This window comes from Budorcas taxicolor, chromosome 1, assembly GCF_023091745.1.
Source record: "Budorcas taxicolor isolate Tak-1 chromosome 1, Takin1.1, whole genome shotgun sequence".
NCBI classification, from domain to species: domain Eukaryota; kingdom Metazoa; phylum Chordata; class Mammalia; order Artiodactyla; family Bovidae; genus Budorcas; species Budorcas taxicolor.
The window spans coordinates 44,166,944-44,181,502 of NC_068910.1; the positions used below are offsets into that span (position 1 = coordinate 44,166,944).

General features: G+C 38.3%; 1 protein-coding gene across 1 annotated transcript; it reads right to left on the reverse strand.

The window, feature by feature from the left end:
* Positions 1-1,261: 1,261 nt before the first annotated feature.
* On the reverse strand, positions 1,262-12,753 carry ZNF197 (zinc finger protein 197). Its single transcript, XM_052661120.1, has 5 exons — positions 12,355-12,753; positions 11,000-11,162; positions 10,542-10,633; positions 10,134-10,260; positions 1,262-3,606 (listed from the first exon to the last, which is right to left on the reverse strand). The coding sequence occupies exons 1-5, from the start codon at positions 12,751-12,753 to the stop codon at positions 1,262-1,264; spliced, it is 3,126 nt and encodes a 1,041-aa protein (XP_052517080.1).
* Positions 12,754-14,559: the final 1,806 nt, after the last annotated feature.

Here is a 14,559-nt window from a genome sequence, read left to right on the forward strand (position 1 = left end):
AATGGGACTGACAACTCAGAGATGGATTCTGAATTGATATAATCAGAGATTTGAAGGACTAGGCTGTGTAAAAAAGCTTATGTGGTTAAGTTGAGTGCTGGGATAGAATGTTGTTTCTTGAGTAACAAGCCATTTGTATGTCACGAAATATTGATTAGAAGTGAGAATGACAGCAGCAGAGATAATCAGCTCTGGGGTTGAGGTTAAGGATTTTTTCCCTGTCAGCAAGGAAAGTGACATAGGAATGTCCTTCTATTTTGACACTCTACATCCGCTAGGTTTAAAATTCAAAGGTTGAAAAATAAACTGTTTTTTCTTGGCATCAAATTAATGGCAAGACATTATTTAGTAAGCCAGTATTTTTTTTTCCATAGAAACAAACTAGGTATATTATATATTATCTCCCTTAAACATTTAAAAAGTTGTTTTTAAAGATTTTTTAGAGTACTAAATTCCAAAGTTAACCATCCACCATACTTCCTCTTACTATAAAAATTAAACTTTTGAGGTTCATGAAGTCCTAATATTAACTTGATAAACAAACACTACATTATGCCATTTTCCAGATTTTGACCATATCTTTTATCCAATTTTATTGACAATTAAACTATCTCATAAAGTACTGTCACATGATCCTTTTACTAAATGCTCAAAACAATTCTGTGAAGTAGGGGTTATGCCAGTATTTGACTGACAGAGAAACTGAGACTTAGAGACTGACTTAACATCACAGAGCTCATAAGTGAAAGAGCCAGGATCCAAACCTAGGTTTTCAGATTCCAAATCCAGTGTACTTAAATTGTCCTCAAAGAGCAGTCCTGCCCACCCAACTTCATGTTTTGTATGTCTTAATCACACTGTCTGTACAGACATTTTCTAGCAGTGACACTATCTTTAAGATGTACCATATATACGTATCTTTTCAAAACATACACTTTTTAATACAAAGATATTTTTGCTATCATTTGCAATATCTTCATTATATCTTATAAATCATAATTCAGTTTCTTCACAATCTTTAAGTGCTTCAAAGTCCTTTTCTAGGTTCATAAGAAATGATTTGGAACAGAGTATCTTTTAACTAGAATTTGCCTTATGTTTTTGTAGTCTTGAAAGTCTAGATTAAAACTTTCTGCCTCATGCAACACACTTGTCTACAAAAGGGTCAATCATGACTTTTTTTTCCTTATAAAAACCATACGCTTCCATTTATCCAACAGTCACTTACAGAGGCAGGGATGCTATTCCATTTTACACAATACTAGATTTTCTGAATCTTGATCTTGGACTCACTGGCATTTTGGACCCAAGAGAATTTGGACCCAAGAGAATAGGACCCAAAATCCTCCAAAGAATGGATTTTTTGTTGAAGATGAAGGTTTGAAGTCTGAGAGAATTCTTTTTCAGACTCATCACATTCACAGTTTTTTTCATCTGTATGAATTTTCTGATGTACAGTTAGGTTTTTTCTTTGCCTAAAAACTTTACTACAGTCATTACACCCATATGGTTTCTCTCCTGTGTGGATTCTCTGGTGGCCAACTAAATTCCTCTTAGAAGTAAAAGATTTTCTACACTTTTCACATTCATATGGTTTTTCCCCAGTATGCATTCTCTGATGTACAACAAGGTTTTTGTTCTGACTAAAGTCTTTTCCACACTCACTACATTTATAAGGTTTTTCTCCAGTATGGATTCTTTGATGTACCATAAGATTTCTACTAGAGGTAAGCACTTTTCTACATATATGACATTCATAGGTTTTTTCTCCACTGTGAATTCTCTGATGCTCAATAAGATTTCTATTGTAAGTAAAGCCCTTCCCACACTCATTACATGCATAAGGCTTCTCACCAGTGTGGATTCTCTGATGGGCTATAAGATTTGAGCGGTAACTGAAGACTTTCCCACAGTCATTACATTTGTAAGATTTTTCCCTTGTGTGAATCCTCTGATGTCCAATGAGGCTTTTCTTCAGAATGAAGCATTTGCCACACTCATTACACTCATACGGTTTCTCACCACTGTGGATTCTCTTATGTTCAATGAGGTTTCTGTTAGAACTGAAAGCTCTTCCACATTCACTGCATTCAAAGGGCTTTTCCCCGGTGTGGATTCTCCGATGTACGAGCAGGCTTGAATTGTAACTGAAAGCCTTCCCACAATCCTCACATTTGTAGGCCTTCTCTTGTGTATGGAGCTTCTGATGGACCATGAAACTTTTGCTCATAATGAAGGTTTTCCCACACTCTCGACATTCATAGGGCTTCTCCCCATTGTGGAGTCTCTCGTGGTCAATGAGGTTTCTGTTAGAACCAAAGACTTTGCCACAGTCTTTACATTCATAGAGATTCTCTCCAGTGTGGAACCTCTGATGTAAAATGAGGCTCTTTTTCAAAATGAAAACTTTCCCACATTCATTACATTCATAGGGCTTCTCCCCATTGTGGAGTCTCTGATGGTCAAAAAGGTAAGCACTCTGAGTGAAGGCTTTCCCACATTCAGTACATTTATAAGGCTTCTCTCTGCTATGCATCCTCTTATGGTCAATGAGACTTGACTTCGAAGTGAAAATCTTCCCACATTTTTTACAACCAAAAGTCTTCTTTTCTGTGTGAACTCTCTGGTGTAGGAGGAGGCTTTTGCTTCGAATGAAAACTTTTCCACATTCTTTACATTTATATGGGTTCTCTGTACTGTGGAGCCGCTGATGGTCAACCAGGTAAGTGGTCTGGGCAAAAGTTTTTCCACATTCATCACATTTATAGGGTTTTTCCCCAGAGTGGATTCTCTGGTGCAGAATGAGGCTCTTCTTCAGAATGAAAGCTTTCTGACACTTGTTACATTTATAAGGTTCTTCTCCTTTGTGGAGCCTCTGGTGGTCAATGAGGTAAGCATTCTGAGAAAAAACTTTGCCACACTCATTACATTTATAAGGTCTCTCCCCAGAATGGCGTCTTAGATGTATAATAAGGCCTGAGTGCCTATAGAAGCCCTTTCCACACTCCTTACATTTATAAGGTTTCTCCCCAGTGTGGATTCTCTGATGGTTTAGAAGATAAGCACTCTGAGAGAAGGCTTTCCCACATTCATTACATTTATAAGGTTTCTCGCCAGAATGGTTTCGTAAATGCATTAGAAGGCTTGAGCGCTGAATAAAGCCTTTTCCACACTCCTTACATTTATGAGGTTTCTCCCCAGTGTGGATCCTCCTATGATTTATAAGATGGGAGATTTTATTGAAATGTTTACAACATATATCACATTTATACAGCTTCTTTCCTTCAGCACCTATTAAACTTTCAGAAAAAGCTGAATCTGAAGCCAAGCTTTCTTCAAATTCCTTCCACTTTTGGCCTCGTTTTTCTGGTGGAGTCCTTTTTTTCTTGTCTCGTTCACACAGGGAACCTTTCTTCAGTGTATCTCTTTCCTTTGCTTCATTTCCCCACTGACTTGAAAAAACTTGCCATTCACACTCTTCCTCAAAGTCAAGAAGCTGCGGAACACCTCCTTGAAATCTTTTTGATACTCCTCTCTGAGAATCTGCTCTTTGAGATATGTTCAACTTGGATGTCACCTCCTCATTCTCAGTCATGGTCTCCCATTCTGATAAAAGAAATTAAAGATGCAAATATTACCATATCCCTGTGTCAGCAACAACAAGATCTTCAAAAGACTTTAAAACAACTAGAAGAATACTTTTACATGCACGCAAAAAAGAAAAGCTTTTCATTAAAAGAGAGTACAAAGCAGAATGCTACACTGACAGAATGTTATAAATGGATTAACACAGAATTCATTCTGAGATACTTCTAAGCTCGTTGCCTTCAGGGAGCAGATGGAAACATAGAAAGGATGTTGAATAAACAGATGCAAGAAGAACTAGAGAAGGATCTTAATACAGGTGGTTCATATATAAGCTCATGAAGCTGGATGGGGCTTATAAAGAACTATCTTTTTTTTTTCTTCTTCATGCTAAGAAGATGGGAACTCTCAAAGAAAGAAAATATACCTAAAAACTCTGAAGGCTGTCTTTAACTTCTGAAGAGTCAAGTGCATCCTCAACATTTTTTAATTACTTGAAAGTAATTAATCTATAGGAAAAAAATCTATTAAAAAGCAACTTAACACCTCAAATTCTTTTAAAATTGAGAAATGGAAAATTTAAAATTAATTTCACAAAAATATCAGGTCTACATTAGACTCCATCACGTAGTTATATATAAAAAATACTGAATGAAAAGAAAAAATATGGAGACATTAAAAACTATGAAAACATCTATAAAATAATGAGGCTAAACTAGTTAACCTCTTTATGACTCTAATATTCTCAAATATTTTAAAATATGAAATGATGTATATTTTAAATGTTTTGGAAACTCATTTTCACCATCCAAATGTGAGAAAAATTATGAACTAGTTTCCCAAATTATCTAATAAATAAAATCATATAAATAATAATAACATTATCTTCTATTTGAGTATAAAAACAGTATTCTTCTACCTAAATACAGAGAAAATACATAGGAAAGGAGTGTTAACAGACTGGTTTGACAATTTAAGCAGAATGCTGGTTGAAAGGAAAGTTTTCTTTCTTTAAGGAAGTAGAAGCATTTTAAGAAATAGAAGTGTTGCAAGTGGTTAAACAGAAATGGAAAATGGTTAAGAAATAAAGGATTCATATATATACTAGCTAATTAGCTGGATAAATGAAATTTTAGTATAGAAATCAGACTATGTGTGGGCCTACTGAGCTTCAAGGGACTTGGGAAAAAAATATCAGAATGATAGAGGGAGCTGATTATTTTCTGCAATCTTTGGTTAACCAGGCAAGACAAACACAGGCTTCCCTACCTCCAATCCTCCCCAGTCCTCTAATCCATGTCCACTCCATTGCTAATTATCTTTCCAATATGTATATTTGATCATATCACTCACCTGCTCAAAACAAACAATGCTTCCACTGCCTATAGGATAATGCACAAATGACAAGAACAGCCCAAGAGATGCTATCCTCCACTATCTGCTACTTTTCTGGCTTCGCTTCTTATTAGTACCCTTTATGCCTATAGACTCTAGGCATGGAAAACTATATACAGATGCCCAAACATGTCACGTTTTTGCTTGCTTCCCTATCACTGCCCATGCCCCTTTCTCTTCCTGAATTTGCTCTTCCTCTTCCCAATTTGCTACCTGCCCAAACTTACAGGCTTAAAAACTAAGGACAGAAGTCACCCCCATTGGAATTACCACTGATCTTACAGGAAAAAAAAAAAGTTTAAGGGAATACCATGAATGATTCTGTGCCAACTGAACAACTTCTTAAGATGGAATGGTCAAAAAAAAAAAAAAAAAAATGAAATGGCCAAATTTCTAGAAAGACACAATGTACTAAAACTGACTCGGGATGACACAGAAAATCTGAATAGTTCCATAATAAGCAATGAAATAGAATCAGTAGACAAAAAACTACCTACAAAGAAAAGCCCAGACCCAAACTGTTTCACTGATGAATTCTACCAAACATTAAAAGAATGAATACCCATTCTTCACACACTTTTCTAATAAACAAAAAAGGTGTAAACACTTCTCAACTAATTCTATGAGGCCAGTATTACCTACATACTAAAAGCAGACAAAGATATTACAAAAAACAGACAAAACTACAAACAACCGTATCTTTATGAATAGAGACATAAGAATCCTCAACAGGGGTTTCCCGGTGGTTCAGTAGTAAAGAATCTGCCTGCCAATACAACAGATATGGGTTCAATCCCTGGTCTGGGAAGATACCACATGCCGCAGAAAAACTAAGCCATAGCTATTGAATCTGTGTTCTAGAGTCCAGGAGCCGCAACAACTGAAGCCTGCATACCCTAGATCCTGTGTTTTGCAACAAGAGAAGCCACCACCATAAGAAGCCCGTGCACTGTAACTAGAGAGAAGTTCCTGCTCACCACAACTAGAAAAGAGCCCACACAGCAATGAGGAACCAGCACAGCCAAATAAGCAAATTAAAGGGAAAAAAAAAAAAGACTCTCACCAAATATTAGCTGACTCCAGCAACACATAAAAAGAATTCTACACCATGACCAAGTGGGATTTATCACAGGAAGGCAAATATTCGTGTAACATCAGATAATCAATTAATAATACATCATTGTGCTTAGCACCAAAGAATTGATGCTTCTGAACTGTGGTGTTGGAGAAGACTTTTGAGAATCCCTTGGACTGCAAAGAGATCCAACCAGTCCATCCTCAAGGAGATCAGTCCTGAGTGTTCACTGGAAGGGCTGATGCTAAAGCTGAAACTCCAATACTTTGGCCACCTGATGCGAAGAACTGACTCATTGGAAAAGACCCTGATGCTGGGAAAAATTGAAGGCGAGAGGAGAAGGGGATGACAGAGGAGATGGTTGGATGGCATCACCGACTCAATGGACATGAGTCTGGGTAAACTCCCAAAGTTGGTGATGGACAGGGAGGCCTGGCGTGACGCAGTCTATGGGGTCGCAATGAGTTGGACACAACTGAGTGACTGAACTGAACTGAACTGAAAGAAGCAACCAAAAAACTACCTGAACTAAGTAGGTTCAGCAAGGTTGTAGGATAAACATTAATATACAAAAGCAGTGTATTTCTGTACCGTAGTACCGAACAATCAAAAAAAAAATTAAGAAATCATATTAATAGCATCTGGGATTTCATTGCCAGTCCAGTGGTTAGGATTTGGTGTTTTCACTGCTGGGGCTCAGGTTCAACCTCTGGTTGGGGAACTAAGATCCCACAAGTGGTATAGCCCCTTCCCCACAAAAAAAGTCACTTCCCTCTGTAAATCTTTCTCTAAACCACCCACCTCTCCTCCTACTCTCCCAGTTCTTTCATCATACCAAGCTCCTATGTGCTCCCACACTCATGCATACTTTTATTATATAGCATTTGTTACATTGTATTGTACTTATTTTTGTAAATGTCTGTCAATTCAACTCGAATGTACTTTAAGGCAGGGATTAAGCTTGATGTGTGAGATACTTAATATTTCTTGAATAACTGCCTTTAAATTCTATTCCAATCTCTTAAATGAACATTTATAATTCTTTTATATATTGAAGAAGTATGTGCAAGCTATCTGGGAGTCTGCTCTTTTTTAAAAAAGTCATTTTTTGGCTTTGCTGGGTCTTCACTGCTGCTTGGGCTTTTCTCAAGCTGTAGCAAGCAGGGGCTGCTCTCTGTTTGCAGTGTGTGGGCTTCTCATTGTGGTGGCTTCTCTTGTTGCAGAGCACAGGCTCTAGGGCATGTGGGCTTCAGTGCTGTGGCTCCCAGGCTCCAGAGCACAGGCTTAATAGTGAAGGTTCACTGCCTTAGCTGCTCTGCACCATATGAGACCTTCCCAGACCAGGGATCAAACCCACGTCTGCTGTGTTGGCAGATGGATCTCCTTTACCACAGAGCCAACAGGGAAGCCCTGAAGTCTGCTTTTCTACCAGCTTATCAATGCACAGAAACTGAGTACACAAAACTGTCAGATTTGATAGTGTCACAGTCTACTCCCAGGTCAGAACACCATGGGCTACAGGGTACTTTATCTGAGGAAATCTGGTTGTTCCCAAATTTTAATCATTGTCAATTTTTTTGCTGGGACTGTCTTTAGACATATTACTTATTCTCTTTCTGAACCATTTCCTTAAGGTATCCTCCTCAAATCAGAACTACTAGGTCAAAGAACATAAGTACTTCGGTATCTGCTTGCTCAAAGCCCCAACAACACTGCAGTTAGAGCATATCTTACTTATTAAAGTTGATTCAAACTTCTTTTTCCTCAAAGAGCTAGAATAAATAAGGAATTCTATTTTATTATTTTTTAAGTTTAACCTTTATTTAGACCAATCTGGAATTTATTTTGGCTTACAGCATAAGCTATGGATCCATGGTGAGTGTTTCTCATAAAATTAATTAACCCATTCAAACATGTTTTAAAATTTCTGAAAAGAAAGATGGGTTATATAGTAAATCGCATTAGAACTACTGAAAATCACTTGGATTAAACAAAAAAGTGAGCAAACAAATTTGATTCCTGGGTCATTCTGCATAAATATAAAAATAAAGAAAATATCTGAATAAAATACATGTGATTTAAAAAATAGTATTTTTATGGAGAAAGACACCATAAAGGAAAATATTGCTGTTTGAAAGATTTTGTAAGACTTAAACTCATAACAAGCACAGAAAGGCAAACAAATTCGAAAATGCACAACATGTGACAAAAGGTTACCAGTTCTAATAAACAAAAGAAATATGTAGAAAGGATATGAATAAACATAAAATAACAACAAACATAACAGTACTAATAATCAAAGAAATGGAAAAAAAAACCCAAAGGATAGGATTGTTCACCTAGCTAGCAAAGATTTAAAAGTGACCAAATCACAAGCACATACAGGGGAAATAGGCCCTCTTGGGCTCTTTGTGTAGATGTATAAATTGGTACATCATTGATAGAAAGCAGTTTAGGAATATATATCAAAATATCAAATCTACAAAATATTTGACCATCACACCACAGCTGAGATACTAACAGACATACTAAAAGACATATCCTTAGAGATACTAAAAGACATATCCTCATAAATGTAAAAATATACAGTATAAATTACTATGAACAATAAAAAAATGTACTAAGGTTGCTAAGTACAAAATTAACATACAAAAATTAAATATTTTCATATATGCAAACTGATCAATTAGAAAATATCAGAAAAGATTCCTATTCCAAAGAGTCAATGTAACCAGAATTATGTAAGATCTACCTGAAGGCACTTTTAAAACAGGCCTGAAACAGACAAAGGCAACATGAACAAATGTAATGATATATAATGTTCTCGAATAAAAATTCAGTATCATAAAGCTGCCAAATGTAAAGAATGATACTTAGACAATGAAATACAAAGCTACCTCCTTCATGGCGTTTTCTTACTCCCAGGAATGGTGCTGGTTGCTTTGTCCTCTCCATTTCCATCTCAAGAGACTTACGCCACTCTAATTCCAATTATTTCACTCTGCCTTGCTTATTCTTTCTGTATTCATCTCCCAAATCATGCTACTTAAGGGAAGAATCACATCATTCCCATAGTTGCCAATTACATAGCAGCATGTACATGTTTAATGTTTGTTAGAAACATAAATGGCTAACAGGTTTTTAAAAAATACTCTTGTTACTAATCAAAGAAATGCACTTCAGAATATATATTATAACTTAAAAAATTATATAAACAACAATTTAAAAGAGTGGGACTACTCAGCATCAATGAAGGCAGAGCCAAAGGAGTGGCTCTTGTGTACAGCTGGTAAGAGCAGAGAGGACTGACATATGGAAAGCAATTTGGCAGTAGGAAGCAAGAGCCTTAAAATAATTAATTTAGGCCTAGTGATTCTACTTCTAAAAAATAATGAGAATTAAAAATAAAAAGAAACATTAGGCATAGAGAAAGATTATTATTACAGTGATTATCTAAAATACAGAAATGGCTAACTGACACAAATTATGACACAAATTATCCAGCCAATACAGATAATGTTTGCAAAGAATGTGTGATAATACGAGTTGAGGTAAATGCAAAGAAAGCACGCTATAAAACTGTACATATTCACAGACACACACTCTCAAAACAATGTATAAAAAAAAAACCTCTCCAATACATAGAAAAAGCCAAAAAGGTAAAATATCAAAATTTTGAGGGTAGTTGTTTGTAAAAAGTCAGTTTAAAATTTTTTTTCCTTTAAGTATTTTTCAAAATAAGTATGCTACACTATGTTTGTAATTAGCGTAGCAAATTGGAGAAGGAAATGGCAGCCCACTCCAGTGTTCTTGCCTGGAGAATCCCAGGGACGGAGGAGCCTGGTGGGCTGCCGTCTCTGGGGTCGCACAGAGTCTGACACGACTGAAGCGACTTAGCAGCAGCAGCAGCAGCGTAGCAAAAAGTTCCACAAAAGCTGGGACTTCCCTGGTGGTCCAGTGGTTAAGAATCTGCACTTACACTGCAGGGAGTCATAGAGGTGTAAAAAGAAAAAAAAAAGAAAAAGAAACAAAAGCTGATGAAGTAAAGGTACAAATTATGGGAAGAAAGGGTCCTTACCTAAGGAAGTCACATTCCCGTAATTCTCCAGCATCACATCCCAGTACAAGGCCCTCTGAACTGGGCTCAAACATGCCCATTCTTCTGAAGTGAAGCATACTGACACCTCCTCAAACATCACCAATTCCTGAAATGACAGGTATGTGTGAGATTATCCATGCCCAGGAAGCTCCCCTACTGAAGGGTTCCTTTCACTTTTGGGGAAGACACATGTTATGAGGGCATGAGGTGGGATAGCAGAGAGACACAGGAGATCCCACATGAACTCTGCCCTTCAATAGCAGGGACCTTGATTCAAAGATGGGAGCTGACTGAACACCCAAGCACTAGGATGAGCGAGTGTACGTTTGAGCCACAATTAGGCAGTGCAGATAGGGCCTTAGGAAGAAAAGAGGTAGCAAATTTTACCTGGGGCTGGGCTGTCAAGAGCATGAGAGCCATTAATTGGTTTCTGGGGTTCTCTTCCTGGGAAAGGGCAGAAGCTTCAGGGGCAGGAGAATCTGAAGAAGAAAAAGCTGCATATGAGATAACTGTCATTCCTGTCCAAATCCAGTAAGTTTATCTTCTATAAAATAGGAGTTCAGAAAGACACATAACTACCAGAACTAGACAATAATGGCTAGAAAATGACACACAAATCTTTTCTGACCCGCATGTGCGGGGCTGGAAAAGTGCAAAAATTAGTAATAAGAATGGGTAAAGGGTCAGAGGGACCCAAGCAATGACACGAGGGAGAAAAGAAAAGAGTTTGGTATCCTAAGGGACTCACAGAACTGCAGAAGAGGAAGTAGCTATCTGGGAGTAGGGAGGTGAGACCCAGCAAGAGTCCTGAGGATGTCCAAAGCCAGACCCACAGAGTAAGTTACCATGTTGAGGATCCTGGAGCAAGCCAAACACCACTGGGTCAGTAAGAGAATTTGAGCGAATTTCAGCTGATATGTGGCTGCCAGTGGGTGCATGAGGAAGTTCTATTCCTGGAGTACTCAGACCCTCCTGGAAAGTGTCTTGGTCCTGGACAAAGGCTGGAACCTGGGAACAAGCAGAATGCAATAAGCTGACTCTTCCTGTACCTCCAGCAAATGAACTCACCTAACCACCATGGACCTCTTTCTGCCCATATAGTCTAGAACTGTGAGATGAGAGTGACCCACCTCAAGTATGGAGCATCAAAACAGCAGGAAAGCTTTGCCTTGAGAACAATGGAGCTGCCCTCTAGCCCCACTCATGGTACTGGTGACCTTTCCCAGAGGAGACTGAACAGAACGGTAGAAACAGAAGCCAGACCTGGGTGTGGGTTAAGGAGGGAATGGGAAGTAACAAGCAATTAAGAGCTTCAGACTTAATCTACAAGTCTTCAGCTTCAGGTTTAATCTAAAACACTGGGTTCTACTTATTCACAACTTTTCTCATCCCCTCCTGCTCCAACAGAAGGAACACTAGAAGTCTAGACATCTGGTTTTGCTGCTAACTAGATGTCTCACAAAGGCAATGCAGTGAACATTTTCCTGCCTCCATTTTTTATCCCTTGAATGAGAACAATGGCTTAGTGATTAGTAATGAAAAACACAGCTCTAAAATTCTTCATTTTCATAATTAAAACAAACAAACAAACCCATCCTTGATATTCCTCCCAAATTATATTTCAGACTTTTCATATAGAAATGTTTCTAGTGGGCTCCAGATCGACAGAAAGAGAGCTGACACATACTAGAAACCATGTTAAGATCCCAATTTAATAGCCAAGGATATAAAATCTGATCAGAGGCAAATATCTCAACCCAATCTCTTGTCTCACACAGTCCCCAGTAGGGGAACACATAGAGTGGTCTTTCCAGATCTAGAAAGCTTCATTCTTGCTCTCCACAACTTTTCATACTCCAGGTTTACAACACCAATCCAAACAGACTTTACAAACAATATACTTGCTTCTGTTTAGAGGAGCTCTTAGGAACATTATCTTCAGATTCTTGAATCAAACTCAGAATTAGCAAGCATCACCCAGGTAGACAAAGCAGAGTCATTGCTCTGTGTTGATTCTGAATTGGTCCAAAGATCCCAACCATAAATCCATTTCTCCAGACAGATATTCTATGGTCTGAAGAGCTCATGAACCTGTTTTAATTAGCATAAGGGTTGCTGCTGTGTTACTGTTAAAGAAAATCACAGGATCATTTTCTATCCCAGCCTGTCCTGGGCCTACTCCCCACTTTCCCTTTCTCACTTTTAATGTTGGTCCATCAAGGTCTTTCTGCAGCTCTTCTACCAGGGCCACAGCCTCCTCACCACTCCCAGGCCGATGGATCTGCACCCAGGTCCGTATCTCTCCAGGGAGGATGCTCAGGAATTGCTCCAGCACCAGCAGCTCCAGGATCTGGGCCTTGGTGCGTGCTTCCGGCCTCAGCCACCGGCGACAGAGCTCCCGGAGCCGGCTCAGTGCCTCCTGGGGTCCAGATGTCTCATGATAACGTAACTGTCTAAAGTGCAGGTGGGAGGTCTCCCAAACAGTGGAGCTACTCCCTTGGAAGCTGGTTCCCCACTTCCAGGTATCATCCTTCCCTTTAACAAGGCCCTCTTGTCGCAGAGCATTGTGGGCCCAATTTTCTCTTGTCATTGTTGCCATTTAAGACAGGCTCCTCTCCAGGGTCCCTCAATCCTTGCTTCACTTCTTCCTTAGAGCTTGAAGAATATCATCTATAAGACCTAAAGAAATCATTGTTAAAGTTAACCCAGAGACACAATCAGATTTTCCGCACCCCAATTAGCCCCCAGTAATGAAGAAACCTTGCTGAATGCAGAGTTCTAAATTCTGGGCAGTTTCTTCTTTGACAGAAGCCCCAGCCCAAGGCTCTAGGGACATTAATATTCATGTTATCCAGACCATTGCTGATATCAAAAACATGAAATTCCTTTTTTTTTTCTTCCCACGAGGCATGTGGGATCTGAGTTCTGCAACAAGGGACTGAACTTGCACCCCCGAATTGGAAGCCCAGAGTCTTAACAACGGGACCACCATGGAAGTCCAATATTAAATATCCTTTAATCATTATTCTTAAGAGTGTATCAATCCATTCATACTGAAGTAATCCACTGCTGTTGGACATTTAATTATTTATAATTTTCTCCTATTACAAATTAAGCTACAATGACCATCTTTGCTAAAGAATTTTTGGTTACATTTCTACTTATTTCTTCAGGAAAAATCCCCAGAAAAGAAACTGTTTAGCAGAAAGGTAGGAATAGTTTACACTTTTAAGGCTGTAACAGTTACATCACTATCAGTGACATATCTGAATGCCCCATTAATTTTATTTAACATGTGGACCCTTAAAAAGTTCATGCTTAGAGCAGAGGAGAGCAAAATAAAATATAATCGCAATACAAAGTACAAGTACAATTAACAGGAGGATAAACAAGCACAGTAAAAATTCATGGAGGTAATTTTGGGTTGGGCTTTAAAGATAAAATAAAAAGATCACTTTCCAGATTAGGAAAGCTATTCCAGGAAGAAACTGTAATTTCTAAAGCAAGGGAGCTCTGTTAGAAATGTTCTGTGCAAATCAGAGTAAGCAAGAAAACTTAGAGGTAAGGTTGTAGAACTAGAGTGAAGTGGTAAGTAAACAGAAGCAAATTCTAAAGGCTACTAAGAGGGAGCAAGAGGTACCCCAAGTAGCCAGAGTGGCACTGCCATGCCCATTCCATAGGAACTACACTCAGTATCTCAGCATCAAGCCACCATGGACTTAACCTGTGTCTGTGAGCATCTGTGCTTTATCCAGTTTTACTTTGTACATCTGTTAGCAAGATGTGTCCTAAGGTAACTGCTCCTTTGCTTTACACCATCTGAGCTTATGAAGGTTTCATAAGAACACTATTTTCAGATATTAGGGGAAACCTGTAGTATAAGCAAATAAAGTTCTAAAGTATTAGTAGGGATAGAACACTTGAAAAAAGAAACTGAGCAGTTTTTTGGTCACTGATCTGGCGGCGATGGAAAGGAATTTTTAGAAACTATTTATATCCCATGCTCACAGCTAGAAAGAGTACTGTCAAAATTCCAGTTCTCCTCAACCTTATCTATTGAGTCAATGCAATTCCAATAACTCACCAAGCTATTTTGTAGATATCAACAAACTGATTCTAAAGTTCACCTGGAGAAGCTACCCAGAATAACTAACACAATCCTGAAGGACTTCTCCCTCAGTATCGTGAAGTTGAGGGACTGACACTACCCAATACTACCCAGAGTTGAGGGACTGACACTACCTAACATCAAGACTTTCTAAAAAGTTACAGTCATGAAGACAGTGCCGTATTGACAAAGTGCAGAAAAATCAATGAAACAGAACAGAATGTCCAGAAATAGACTCACATGAATAGAGTCAACTGATCTTTGATAGAATTAAGGTAATACGATGGAATAAAGATA